General features: G+C 43.5%; 1 protein-coding gene across 1 annotated transcript in view; it reads right to left on the reverse strand.

Annotated features, from left to right (window-relative positions):
- The window catches only part of LOC127593454 (phospholipid-transporting ATPase ABCA1-like), a 139,214-nt gene that overhangs the window by 45,261 nt on the left and 78,500 nt on the right, over positions 1-15,453 (reverse strand). Inside the window, exons 9-15 of the mRNA XM_052054912.1 lie at positions 13,155-13,268; positions 9,465-9,530; positions 9,192-9,363; positions 8,710-8,841; positions 7,157-7,296; positions 6,795-6,932; positions 6,480-6,637 (exon numbers count right to left, since the gene is read on the reverse strand). Of these exons, the coding sequence (XP_051910872.1) occupies positions 6,480-6,637; positions 6,795-6,932; positions 7,157-7,296; positions 8,710-8,841; positions 9,192-9,363; positions 9,465-9,530; positions 13,155-13,268 (920 nt within the window). The remainder of the gene's footprint in view (positions 1-6,479; positions 6,638-6,794; positions 6,933-7,156; positions 7,297-8,709; positions 8,842-9,191; positions 9,364-9,464; positions 9,531-13,154; positions 13,269-15,453) is intronic.

The following is a 15,453-nucleotide window of genomic DNA, read 5'->3' on the forward strand; positions in this document are numbered from 1 at the left end:
TGAGTTGCATGTATCAACCCAGTTTGTGATTATTGCGCAATGCAATGCGCATTCAGAAGTGAGGCTCTGCCTCACCTGCCTCCCCTGACCGCATGTCCCTGCCTCATACCATGATGAGAGACAATTAAACGAATGACATGCCAGCTCAGACGTCACTCGGCGAAACAAGGTCTCCATCAGGTGCTGGGGAACAAGAGCACCTTGATGAAAAATGGGCTACTAAAACAAAGAGGAGATGGGCAAGATGATCTGTTGGAATGCTCCTAGTCAAGCAGCCCTCGTAAGAGGGGTTATATACGTCATCAGGCGCCGACAGGTATGGCAGCCTCGGTCACACGCTCCCTAGTATTATCCCTGTTTTTGTCATTTTCGTTTGTTTTTGGCGACCCTGAGCGGTTTACTTACACGAGGGAAAAGTTGCTGCGCATTGGGGAGTCTACGCTCGGTCTCTTTTCACCAGCACACGAAAATCCACAAGGTTTTTCGGAGCTAATCGCGAGCGGAGCGGCTGCGCTGTACGGAGCATGGTAACGCCGCCGGAGGAGGGGGAAGCGAGGCGGCGTGCTCGTCAAGCTCCGGCAGCACGGATTTCGAACCCCGCTCTCATCGATCCATCTTGCTACGATCTCTGCCAAACAAGATGGATGAACTTCTTCTCCTCACAAAGACCAACAAAACCTTTGCATGTTCTGCTGCGCTCTGCTTCACTGAAACCTGGCTCAGTGACCGCCACCCGGATTCCGCGCTACATCTACCCGGCTTCCGCCTTCTCCGAGCCGATCGCACACGGAGCTATCAGGGAAATCGAAAGGTGGTGGAATTTGCTTCTATATCAACGAAGAATGGTGCACTGATGTCATGAAACTCGACGCACACTGCAGCCCGGACCTGGAGTCGCTGTCTTTAATCTGCAAGCCATTCTACTCACCATGTGAGTTCACCTACTTTTTACTAATCGGTGTTTACATTGCGCCACAAGCTAACGCTAACACGGCGATACAAACGCTAGCCGAACAAGTAAACAAACTCGAACTAAAATACCCAGAGTCACCCCTGATCATTTTGGGCGATTTTAATAGAGCACATCTTAACCGTGAACTTCCCAGATATAAGCAGCACATCGACTGTTTCACCAGAGAAGGCAACATTTTAGACCACTGCTATACAACAATCAAAAATGCATACCGATCGTTCGCCCGTGCAGCATTGGGTCTTTCTGACCACAATTTAATCCACTTAATACCTACATACAGACAGAAACGCAAATGTGTTAAACCGGTTGTTAAGACTGTGAAAAAATGGACAGATGAAGCAGCGCTAGCTCTACAAGAATGCTTAGACTGCACTGATTGGGGCGTCTTTGAAACTTCAACGGGCACATTGGATGAATACACAGACACTGTAACATCATACATCAGTTTCTGTGAGGACATGTGTGAACCAACGAAGTCCTTACGCTCCTTCAACAATAACAAGCCATGGTTTACTCCCAAACTCAGGCGACTCAGGAAAGAGAAAGAGGCCACATTTAGAAGTGGAGATCGGGCACTGTACAAACACGCCCGAAACCAATTGACAAAGGAAATTAACATCGCTAAGAGAAGCTATGCAGAGAGGCTGAAAAACCAGTTCTCTGCTAACGACTCTGCATCTGTATGGAATGGCCTGAAAGCAATCACTAACTATAGAATGCCATCCCCCCAAACAGTGAACAATAAGTGTCTTGCTAATAAACTAAACATGTTTTTCTGCCGATTTGAAAAGGACACCCCCATTTCCCACACACACCACCTCTACCAGAAACCACTCTACCTACCCCCCCCCCCCCTTTTTCTCCACTACAGATCCACGAACAGGATGTGAGACGGCTCTTCAAGCAGCAAAAGATCAAGAAAGCTCCGGGGCCCGACAAAGTGTCCCCGTCTTGCCTGAAAGTCTGCGCTGACCAGCTGGCTCCGGTCTTCACACAAATCCTCAACAGATCCCTGGAGCTGTGTGAGGTCCCATCCTGCTTCAAACAGTCTACAATCATCCCAGTTCCCAAGAAATCGGCAACATCGGAACTGAACAACTATAGGCCTGTCGCCCTGACGTCTGTGGTCATGAAGTCCTTTGAACGCCTTGTGCTGAACCACCTAAAGAACGTCACTGGACCCCTGCTGGACCCTCTCCAGTTTGACTACCGGGCAAACAGGTCTGTGGAAGACGCAGTCAACATAGGTCTGCACTACATCCTCGAGCACCTCGATCGCAAGGATTCTGTTTGTGGATTTCAGCTCTCCGTTCAACACCATCATACCGGAACTCCTCACCCCCAAACTTCTCCACCTCGTGTGTCCCCTACGATCTGCCAGTGGATCCTCAGCTTCCTGACGGAACGGACACAACAGGTGAGACTGGGAGCAACAACATCATCAATACGCACCACAAGCACTGGAGCCCCACATGGATGTGTCCTCTCTCCACTGCTCTTCTCTCTCTACACAAACGATTACATCTCAACAGATCCAGCTGTCAAACTCATGAAGTTCGCAGACGACACCACGGTCATCGGTCTCATCAAAGACGGCGACGAGTCTTCGTACCGCCAACAAGTGAAGCAGCTGGAGCTCTGGTGCAGCCCACACAACCTCGGGCTGAACACGCTCAAGACTGTAGAGATGATCGTGGACTTCAGGAAACATTCTTCTCCACAGTTGCCCCTCACACTATCCAACGGCCCTGTGTCAACTGTCGAGACCTTCAAGTTCCTGGGAATCACAGTCTCCCAGGACATGAAGTGGCAAGTCAACAGCATCTCCATCCTGAAAAGGGCCCGGCAGCGGATGTACTTCCTGAGGCTGTTGAGGAAGCATGGCCTGCCAAAGGAGGTGCTTCGACAGTTCTACACGGCAGTCATCAAATCAATCCTGTGTTCTTCCATCACGGTTTGGTTTGGGGCCGCCACACACACAATTCCGACTTCAATGGACAGTTAGGACGGTGGAGAAAATCGTTGGCACTGCCCTACCCACTCTTGAGGACTTGCACACTGCAAGAATCAAGACAAGGGCAGGGAAAATCCTCCTGGATCCCGCGCACCCTGCCCACCACCTTTTCCAGCCACTCCCCTCAGGCAGACGCTACAGATCCATGCGCACCAAATCCAGTAGACACTTAAACATCTTCTTCTCTCTAGCCATTAACTCCTTAAAAAGTCACTGACGTAGTCACTCTTCTTGTACTACAAAATGGTACTACAAAACTACTCAAATCCAGCACCCTGAGATGGTACACAAGCCAAAAGGAAGGAGGCCGGGGAGTAGTGAGCGTGAGAGCCACTGTCCAGGATGAAACATCCTAGCTTTATGAATACATCAAGGAGAAGGCTCCAACAGATGACGTACTCAGAGAATGTCTCAGACAATGGGGAACAGAGGATGAGATGCTAAAAGACGGACCATCATGGGAGGACAAGCCCCTACACGGGATGTACCACTGGACCATAACTGAAGTGGCTGATCTCAAGAGTCCTATCAGTGGCTAGAGAGGGCTGACCTAAACAGCACAGAGGAACCATCCTGGCTGCTCTGGAGCAGGTCCTGAGCACCAGAGCCATAGAGGCTGGTACCACACCAGACAAGACCCAAGGTGTAGGTTGTGCAAAGAGGCACATGAGACAATCCAACACATAACTGCAGGGTGTAAGATGCTGGCAGGGAAAGCCTACATGGAACTCCATAACCAGGTGGCTGGCATAGTCTACCGAAACATCTGTGCAGAGTATGGACTGGAAACCCCAAAGTCAAAATGGGAAACACCTCCGAAGGTGGTGGAGAATGACCAAGCGAAGATCCTGTGGGACTTCCAGATCCAGACTGACAAGATGGTAATTGCGAACCAACCAGATATCGTGATCATAGATAAAGGGCAGAGGAACGCCGTTGTAGTGGATGTAGCGGTCCCAAGTGATGGAAACATCAGAAAGAAGGAACACGAGAAACTCGAGAAATACCAAGGGCTCAGAGAGGAGTTGGAGAGAGCCTAGAAGGTAAAGGTGACAGTCGTGCCTGTGGTGGTCGGAGCACTCGGGGCAGTGACCCCCAAACTAGATGAGTGGTTGCAACAGATCCCGGGAACAACATCGGACATCTCAGTCCAGAAATGTGCAGTGCTGGGAACAGCAAGGATACTGCGCAGAACCCTCAAGCTTCCTGGCCTCTGGTAGAGGACCCGAGCTGAATGAGGGACGGACACCACCTGAGGGGGGTGAGACGAGGATTTAAAAAAAAAAATATATATATATATATATATATATATATATATATATATATATATATATATATATATATTAAAATGTGACGTATGCACATTGATGAAAAATGGGCTACTGGAACAAAGCGGAGATGGGCGAGATGCGATAACATGGCTCTGTTGTAATGCTACCACTCAAGCAACCCTAGTCAGAGGGGTTACATGCAGAGAATGTGGGCTAAATGGTTACTTCGAAACCCACAGTCACAGTTGACCACGAAACAACTAGTAGCTCAGTGTTCCAACATCCACAAACGGCAACTGCTGTCACAACTTGAGATTGATGAGGTACAACGCAGGTTCCATGGAGAAGGGCCCCAGGATGCCAGATCAGAGGAGGAGGTCATACCAGAGATTGGGAGGCAAGCCCCAATGAATGCAGATGATGAGATTGGGAGGCCAGCCCCAATGAATGAAATGCTGAGCGAGGCAACAACTGACCTGAAAGCTAAGATCATGGCAAGAATGAAAGCTGGGCAACCTAGAAACCGATTACAACGGCTATGTGAAGTACCACCTGAAAGTCTCATGGAAAGTGTGAATGCAGCACTGAGGGCGATCCCTACCGTAACGATCACGGAAACCAATGAGCTGATATACGCTTCAGCATCAGTGATCCTTGAGATGCTTGGCTATAAGTGCAACCATGGAAGCCATGAGATACGTTACCCACCATGGAAAAGACGGTTGGAGGCTAAGATCAAGGCGGCTCGGAAAGATGTGAGTCAATTGACGGAGGCCCAGAGAGGTGTAATGAAAAGGCCGATACCCGAGAGGTACATCCAAATGACCATACCTGAAGCACTCGAAACTGCCAAACAAAGGCTCCAAGCCTTGTCCAGCCGCCTAAAGCGGTACACGAAAGAGAATGAGGCCAGACGAATAAACTGGCTGTTCGCAACACAACCTGCGAAAGTGTACGCTCAGTGGCAGGGTCCTAACAACAGAGCTGACCCACCAAGACTGGAAACTGAAAGATACTGGAAAGGCATATGGGAGAAGGAGGTTGCACATAACAGCAGTGCACAATGGCTGGTGACCCTGAGAGAGGAGCACAGCAACCTCCCTGAACAGAACCCAGTTACCATAACAGTGGCAGACATACAGGAAAGAGTCTCAGATATGAAGAACTGGACAGCACCAGGCCTGGACATGGTCCACACCTACTGGCTAAAGAAACTCAAAGCACTCCATGAGCGCTAGCAGCACAAATGAACCAGCTGCTGAGGGATGGGACTCACCCAGGATGGCTAACCGAAGAGCGAACGATCCTGATCATCAAAGGGTGCAGTCCCATCCCCCCCAAAATTTATATATATATATATATATATATATATATATATATATATATATATATATATATATATATATATTATATATATATATATATATATATATATATATATATATATATATATATATTAGAGTTTAAATATTTAAGCAAAATGTTGTTCCATGCTCACGTAACTAAGGAAAATACACTGAACGGCTGCTGCACACTTTGGTGTCACATGGCAACGCCTTAAGAGTTGAGGAATGAATGGCATGATTTTGTCTTTGGAGAAACTTCTCAGCGCTTTGAAACCACAATGAACTGCGCTGAGGTATATTTCGTGGAAGATAATTTTGTCAGCTTGATCAAAAGCTCTGATCGCAAGCTCCAAATGCAGACAACTGACCACTAACAACTTCCGGTGATGCACGTCCTGAGTCACTGTCAGTTAAAGGTGACCTGCGTTTTTATTTTAGACAATTTTAATTTTATAATTGTATTTTATTATTGTTAATGTGAAACTGACAGGATGCTTAGGGTGCAGTGTCCACTCACACAAAAAATGTCTCATATCAATAACACACACACACATTTTTTTTCCCATTCCCCCCTTCAACTCACGATTGACTTGGGACCAGACCGCAAGATCGCGGTTGATTGCGATCGACGTATTGGGCACCCCTGGTGTATACTGTTTTTTCAACCATTTCAGTTTTTCCAGTTTTCCTGGTATTGGCGAAAATGATTTTCATGAATCACCCCACCCCCACTGGTTGTATTTTTAGGTAAGTGGCTCTTACTTCACCCATTTCGGATCAGAACAGCGTGTAGTTACATTTTTAAATAGTAAAATAAAAACAAATAAATAAACAAAGAGGTGGAAGGATGCTAGGTAGGGAAATTGTGTTGATACCTTTTTGACCACAGTCAGGGTGTAGCCAGTTCCCAGTTTAGATTTAAGAAAAAGCGGTGAGCCACAGCAGCACAGCTTTCCCTGCGAGATGATGGCAATACGATCACTAAGCAGTTCTGCCTCGTCCATGTAGTGCGTAGAGAGGATTATAGTTCGGCCTGAAAGACAAAAAAATGCATTGATAGTATCATGGTGACACTAATGGAACTTGACCTCTACAAAATCAATAGAAAGTGTTGACATAATTGAACTTTAGGCCATCTCCGAAAGTAAACGAATAATAGAATGCCCCTCAAACCGACAATCTGAGTTCACCCTCGCGATATTTCAGCAACAAGTCCCAAATGGACCGACGGGAGAATGGGTCCACTCCTGCTGTAGGCTCATCCAAAACAACCACCTTGGAGCCTCCAACGAAAGCAAGTATCACCAACAGTTTCCTCTTCATACCACCTGGGGACAGCAGAAAGGAGATTAAAGGGTATGTTGCAATTTACCCCCCAAAAAACCCAAACAAATAAAACAAATACAACAGTAAAAAAAGCCATTCATTAAAGCAGCAATTAGCTGACAGACATACAGTACGTGATTAAAAACTCCCTATTTAGTCAAAATTCTGAAGCAAGGGAATATTTTTCTCCCATCACGGTTATCATACTACAAATGTAAGAGCTCACCAGAGAGGTTTTTAACAAGTTCGTGGCGTTTACAAAGAAGTCCAACCTCTTGAAGCCAAGAATCACATTCCAACCTCACTTCGTCTTTCGGCCTGCCCCTCAGACATCCATAAAACCAAAGATGCTCCCCCACTGTTAAACTGGAGCAAAAAGACACAGAGGAAAGAAGATTTTTGTTTTATTGTTTTGTGTAATTTCATCCGATTATATTCTCACTATTTGTACGTCTTTCCCCCAGTTATTTTCTTATGAGAGACAGTGATCCCTCGCTATATTGTCTTTCATTTATCGCGGCTTCACTGGATCGTGTTTTTCTTTTTTTTTTTCAAAATACTGTATTCAGAAAAAAATGTCGAATGACTCAAGAGGGTTTTGTTCATGGCCTACCATCACCCCCCTCCTTCTCAGCCATAGACTGATAAGCCAGGACTGTCTCCATGAGAAGACCTTGATGTACCAGCTGCAGAATCACACGCACACACAACCAGACAATCACTCACACATACACTCCCTTGTATCACCGCCTTCGTTGTTCATGTCTTGTGACCTCTTGTATCTGTCATATGCTTGTGCAGGAGTTTTTTTGCCTAACTCCAATTATCCTCAAAATGAGGATAGTTCAAGCGTGTTTTTTTTTCTCCCCCTCTCCCTCCATTGTGGTTTCTTTCTGACTTCCGGTTTGAGTGAACGCTGGCGTGTTTGGCTGCCGCTGCTCAACCCGTATTGTGTTTTATTGTGTCCCTGGGTGTCTTTCAAGGCGCTTATATATAAAATGTATTTTTATTATTATTATTAAGATGCATATTAGAAATAGTTAAGCGTTATTTCTCATGCTATTGAGCACCCAGGCTTCTGATTATTTCTGCAAAATATACAATTGCGGTACCTAAGATCTACTGCATAAGGCATTTACACTCCGGGGCCAATGTAATTAGTGAAGCTAAAACTTACAGTGCTCAAGAGATCACTAGCAAACAACAACGAATGGCGAGAGCAGGGGAGGGGCGGCGAGAGAGAACGAGCAAGCCTGAGCGGAGGAAGGCAAGTGGCGCTCGACCCACTGCAACTATCTTCAATACATCCACAAATGTACTGGCCTCCCTTCACGTCATTCATTCCTCAAAACTAACCCATTCTGCAACTTTTTAAACGTCCTTTAATCTTTGTTTCTCATTTCTCGCTTTATTTGTCTTTTCTTGAAATTTGTTTTACAACTTGTGTATATTTTGCTTTGAAGTCTACGTTTTTATCCCGTATCTCTTAATTCCTGTTGGAGTGTTTTTCAGTCCTATTAAAAGCGCTTTTAAATGAAAAGTAATATTATTATTGTCGTTAAAACTCAATCTTTTAGATGGATTAGATTTCATTGACTATGTCAGTGAAGTAGTTATAAGTTTATTATTGTGCTTGCGGTTTCCCATCCGTGCAAGTTAGTCTCAGATTTTGGTTCTCATCATGGAATGAACTCATTTATTGGTTCTTAGATTGTGCATGACCATTTTATTCTACTTTTGGGATTTGCGAGTGCAGCAATCCAACAAGACAATCCTTACAAGTCAAACAGGACATTGTCTTGTGGACAAATGCCCAGGGTCTTTCGGATGATGTTCAAGTGGTAGCAGACGTCCATTCCGTTGATGTAGACCGTCCCCGAGGTGGGCGGGACCATACCAGTCATAACAGATCTGACACATGCACACACACACACACACACACACACACACACACACACACACACACACACACACACACACACACACACACGCACACACACACACGCACACACACACACACACACACACACACACGCACACACACACAGTTGTCAGTGCAGATTATGTAATAAAAATGAAATCAATTCTTCAAAAAACAATCTGTGATATGAAACTAACTGTAACACATAGCAAGTAAATACAAACTTAAGCATTTGGGCATTATATCAGGAGGGAGGGATTAAAAAGGGGGCACTTTCTGATGCAGCTTTAAATCAGAGTCAAACATTGGTAAAAGGTTGCAAAACTGAAACTGCTCCTACATGGTGGTAGTTTTTCCTGCTCCATTGTGACCCAGAAATGAGGTGATTTGCCCCTCATAGAACTTCAGGTTGAGGTGGTCGACAGCCCTCACGGCTCCTTTCTTGTAGATTTTCACCAGGTTATTTATGCTGACGCCAAGGACCAGGTTACTTGGGTCAGCTTCAATGAGATCTAAATAGACATCATTTCGAGGAAGAAACTATCAACTGCAGATCTCAACAATTATCACTAAATGTTCAAATGATAATACTTTTAAAATCAGATGCTCTGACCTTTTCTCGCTAAAGATCCTACTACAAGATCAAAATCCAATATTTCCTCATGGTGTTGTGCATAATCTAGGGCAAAATTAGTTTGATGAATGAATTTGTCAACTATGTTAGTTTTCATTGATATACTGTACATGAGACATTGGAAATGCAAAAGGAGCAAAATGTTGTTCCATGCCCACGTAACTAAGGAAAATACACTGAACGGCTGCTGCACACTTTGGTGTCACTTGGCAACGTCTCAAGAGTTGAGGAATGAATGGCATGATTTTGTCTTTGGAGAAACTTCTCAGCGCTTTGAAACCACAATGAACTGCGCTGAGGTATATTTCGTGGAAGATAATTTTGTCAGCTTGAACATTCACGTTTTCAAAAATACATTTCTGGGTTTTAAAGCGAGTCGGCTACTGCCAAATCATAAGAATATATGCTCAAGCGTGTTGAAGCTATTGCAATTGAACCACTCTCTTTCATTTGGTATTTCATAATGTATTTTGTCTCTCATTTGAGTAGGTTTCATCAGTCTATGCAACAAGACAGGACTGTAAAAGCTTGCTTGCAACACTTTCCCCTTATTCCATCCTCTCTGTTCACGCCATGATAAGTCTTGAGATTCGTTGTACATCTCTTTAAAATGGGCACTCTTTGTGCTAAGGGTTTTTTCCCTCAGTTTCAAACCATGCTCCCATTTAAGGAGAATGGTTAGAATCTGTCTTGTTCCCCCCTTGTTTTTATTTTAACATCTAAGACAGAGGTGGACAAACTCCAGCCCGCGGGCCGGATCCGGCCCGTTGGTCTTTTTAATCCGGCCCGACGAAGGTTGGTACGCAATTAAGGTTTAATATGAATGATTGCATTAATTTCATTTGGATTAGTAATCACATAATTTCATATTGCAGAGTACAGGGAGGGAGAGGGAGATGAAGGACTGCGGAAGGGAAAGTGATATGTATCTGAATAAACGAAGCAGGTTACAAAGTACGAAACATTCAGGAGACGCTTGGAGTCGGAAAGACTCAAATCTACGAGACTTTGAAAAACAAGGAAGCGATTCTTGCTCAGTCCCATTCTGGCAATTTCCATGCTCGGAGTGAATTGCTTGCGGCTCGAGTAAATGAACGTTTCCTGCAATGGGTTGACTGTTACCATGTTAAAAATTTTCTGCAAACTGGACCGCTAATAAGAGAGGAGGCGAGTTTCATTGCGCTAGCTATGAACATCGAAGACTTCGAAGCGTCCCGTGGCTGGATTCAAAAGTTCCTTGCCCGACATCAGCTGAGCAACGTTGTGTCACGTCCCGTGTCTACCTGCAGGGGGCGGGCTTTCTCCCCGCCGACTGCACACCTGTTATTCATTCGGGATGATTATTCTTCCTTTATTAGGAGACTCTGGCAGTTTACTCACTGCCGGAGAATTCCACGCCGCGCCATTGTTCTTTCGCGAAAAAACCCTATATTAATATTACTCGTTGCTTCCTAGCCTTTTGGCAATTGTCTTGTCGTACAAGTTATTGATTGTATGTAAATTATTCCCATAGTCTATTCTGATCTTCCTCGCTTTTGTTTTCCGCGAGCGTTTTCTGTTGTTCCCTTATTTTTCCCCTGGTCCTTATTTGACCAGCGCTTTTTGTTATTCTTCCTGTCGGGTATTTTGTGTTTCGTATTAAAGACTCTTTTTTTTTGTTCTTTGACAAAATCTCGTTTCGTGTCTGCTATCTCGGGGATCCACTTCCTTATTTTTGTTGTGCACGAAGCGATCTGTCTATCGCTTCGGGCACAACGTGACACGTTGTTGTCATGTGTGGTGATCTAGGGGAGGTAAAGTTAGAGACAGTGAGTGAGTGGAAAGAAAAGCCACCAGGTCTCTTACTCATCTCATTTTTTAGCAAATAGTCCTAGCTTTGTTATATTTGGTATATTTTTTATTTTGTAGTTTTTGTATACCTGTACTGTATGCTACAGTTTTGGAGCAATATTTTGTCACACATGTACAGTATGTTGTTAACGTTCTTGGATATTCATACAGGACATATACCATAGTTGTTTCATTGTTTTCATGAAAAACAACAACAAAAAGAGTATGTTCACACTTTAATGCTTTTGTTATGTTGCTGTTTGGAATGGACTGTCAACATATGCAGTCTTTTTATGTAACATATCGTGTGCTGACCCGGCCCACCTGTTAAATTTTAGAAATCAATGTGGTCTCCGAGCAAAAAAGTTTGCCCACCACTGATCTCAGGATGCTTAACAGCAAACTGTCAGGATTCCTTTTCTGTCTCCCTTTGTTGGTCATTGTTTTATGTTATAAAAAGTTGAATAGCCATCATTTTTATTTGTTACTATATTGTTTTTTTTCATTATGCACACCTCTCATTTACTGTGCAATAATCTAATTATTTCTAATATATATTCATGCACTTTTATGCTTTAGAAAAGATTTAGGTCTGAATTTGGCGGGGGGGCGGGGGGGGGGGTTGGAACATTAGAGCATTTACATGGAAAACGTGTCTCTAGTTACAAATTTTCTGTTTCAGAAATTTCTTCCAGACCCAATTAATTTTGTAAGTAGAGTTACCACTGTACTTGCCTCAGCGAAAAATCCAAAACGAGAACAAACATTCAGCAAAGGTATGTTTCTGTTGTCGGTGTAAATTGTGGAATACTTTTGAAACAGATCTGAAAATGTGTGACTCGCTTGCTGTGTTCAAAAACAGATTCAAAAGTCAAATTAAAAAAAAAAGCTCTATAAATCAGATTTAAGTTCGTCAATTGGTTGACTGCTGTCATGTAACTTAATATTGATTAGGAGTATGAGAGAAAAGTGATGTAAGACATTGCCAGTGTGTGTTTACGTCGTCCCTGACAAAAACACACAAAACTTGCAGGACTATTTAAGTATAGCACGGATAAGGGTGAAAAAGTATTTGTATGTACACTTTTTCCTTTTCTTGTCAAATTGATACGCGAAATGAATGACACATTAATATACAACTACTTGAAACTCATTATGTAAATTGTGCTGAATGATGACTTTTTGTTTTTCTGTTTTTTCAATTCTACTTCCCTTTTCTTCTTTCCTGCCATAGGTCACCCTTGACTCCGGGATGAGTTGACAACTTTTGCCATGGTTCACAATGCCAATGCCAGCCGTAATTTTTCAAGTCTAGGTCATATCGCAAATTGCTCGGTGGACCCAAATTGATGTCGGCTGATTTAAATGGCACGACTTCGCACCTCTATTCCTAGCTATTGTGCTACAAGCGACCGTCGCGACTTAAGTTTCAGTCCAAGTTAGTCAACACAAAATATCAAGTTATACTTTTGGATGCCAGCCGGCTTATAACAATTGACTTCTACCTACACCATTCACTAATTGTCCCTTAAATACAGATCCAATTATTGCTTCATATGCAATTATAATTGAGTATTGGTGGAAAACAAAATGTTGAGTATATGCTGAATTTTATGTCTCACTTGATTCAAACCCAAAAATCAACTTTAGCATGCGCTAATGTGCATTTCAACCTGCTGCAAATTCTGACCTTGCCACATTGTGCAACTGTGATTCAAATTTAGGTCAATAACCTGTGGCCGAAATTTGGCCACTCAGGAAAAGTAGTTGCCGAACCCTGAACGCTGTACCGTAACCTTAGGCCGGATCAGTTTGTGTTCCGCATTCCGAAAGTCTCACCTTTATTCTCCTCCATTGGGGCAACTGGAATCTGCCTGCTTTTCACCACTTGAATTCCCTTCCAATAGTTGATATCAAAGAGGAAGTTCCACGGCAGGGGCAAGCCATATTGACCTGAAGCACATCCACTCATGTATGTTATTGTCATAACACCAAAGTCAAATCAGTTTTTGCCGAAATTCCAGTTGCACATACAGTTCAAAGGCAATTGAATATTGCGCTCCAGTTTTAGTATGTCAGGCCAGTCTGCCGCCACGAGGATTACTTCCGACAGTGAACTCAAAACAGGGTCCCATAGTCCAAGTACTAGGCAGGAAATTCATTTTTCAAATGAGTTTCTCAATCAAGCCTTACTACCTAGCATTTAAGGACTGTCAAGTTTCCAAGTCGCTGTCGGATAGTTGACCTTGCTTGCTGCTGTACCTCAAGCTTTGATTTTTAGACCTCGCAATCATTCGTAGTCGCTCTCGTTTTTCGTGGTTCCTTTTTTGTAAAGATTTTATGTGGTTTGCTGTTGGTCTTTTGTTTTATGTTGTTGGACTCTGAACATTTCGTTTATTTGTCTTCAGTGTTTTTCCTTGTACCTTGCTTTTTGCAAGCGCGTCGAGTTTGCTTTTCCCGGCTCGTTTTGTCCAGTGCTTTCTGTTGGTATTTTTGTTTTGCCTGAGCCTGAATTGATTGGGATTGAAAAACATCATTCGGTTTGGTTCTAGCACCTGACATGGAACAGTCAGAAATAATCAGAAATTAAGGAGCCAACATGAGACAGCATATTTTAATTTGATTTGTTATTGTTTAAGACACCACTTTTTTCCTGAATCAGTGTTGGTTTTAGCAGGTAATGATTATTATACAAGTCTACTTGTGTGTTGCTACTACTGAAGCCTGTTACTAATACACGTGACTAAATATTTATTTAAACTTCCTACATGCCATAGCTCAATAGCAACACATGAAAACCAATTTCAGGTGCCCATATTGTAACAGGAGATATTTGCAAAGAATGACGGTACATAGAAAGAGGTTTCCACGTTTAATAACATACCCAACGTTTCTTTTACCACGGCAGTAAAAGAGCAATCACACAGCTGGTTTTAAAAAAATGGTACCGTTCCCTGTCGAGTAATGCTTAGTTTGAATGTGAAAACATCCTATCTTGCCATAATAACCGATCAACCATTCCTCCATGAGGCTTTCTACCATGCACGCTTTCATGTCAACATTCACAACAATGTTATTCTGTATGTTTTCTTTTGGCATATGTAACCAGGTGAACAATACTCTATTGTTGTAGTGAATGCTGCCTCATTTAATAAATGGAGCACAATCACTACAAAAGCAGCGTCGGATAATCTCATGGGAAATCTCGTGAGACTTGGACCACAAAGTGAAGGCAGATGAACGCTGAGCTGTGTGGACTAAGGGTGTGGAAAAGAATCGATATTAATTGATGCATCGATGCGCACGTGCGCGATGCAAATGCATCGGCTCATTCACTGGGTGTGACGCAATTGACTGGTGAAATCTGGATTCATCACGATGCATTGGTGGGTATCGGTAAAATCTTATTCAAGCGCCGTTTTATTCATGTTAAATGTCACCTAGCTGCCTTTTCCTAGGCGCAATGAATGAACCGTCATTATTTTGCGTTTTGTCAAATCAAGTCAAGTCAACAGTATTTATAGAGCACTTTCAAACAGCCATCGCTGCATACAAAGTGCTGTACATGGAGCAATTTAACATGTACAATAAACAGTAAGACAAATCTGTAATAAAGGCGGTAGAAAGCACCAAGCAGTAAAATCAAGAACAAATCTAAAGTCATGCTGAGTCGAACGCCAAAGAATACAAGTGAGTTTTGAGGAGGGCTTTAAAGATGGGCAGCGAGGAGGCTTGCCGAATGTTCAGTGGGAGGTCATTCCAGAGAGAGGGACCAGCAACAGAAAAGGCTCGATCCCCTCTGAGCCTCAGATTAGTTCTTGGTACTTCTAACAAAGACTGAATGTGTTGAATACGGACGGAAGTCGTGAATCACATACAGTGCAGTACACTACTAGCGAAACACGATGTAAGTTCGCGCAAGGAGCAGTGAGGAAACTAGTATATTTAATGCACCCGCAACATACAGATCTTATGTTCGGATATACTACGGCTTTGAAAAGAAAGACGGAAAGCTTGATAAAACCTCCGTAATTTGCAAAGAATGTCGCACTAAGAAGCCATACAACGGCAGCACCACAAATATGCAGACCCACTAAAAACGATGGCACCACATCACTGACAAGTTTCCCGCCCCCTC

The sequence above is a fragment of the Hippocampus zosterae genome, chromosome 20 (assembly GCF_025434085.1).
Source record: "Hippocampus zosterae strain Florida chromosome 20, ASM2543408v3, whole genome shotgun sequence".
NCBI classification, from domain to species: domain Eukaryota; kingdom Metazoa; phylum Chordata; class Actinopteri; order Syngnathiformes; family Syngnathidae; genus Hippocampus; species Hippocampus zosterae.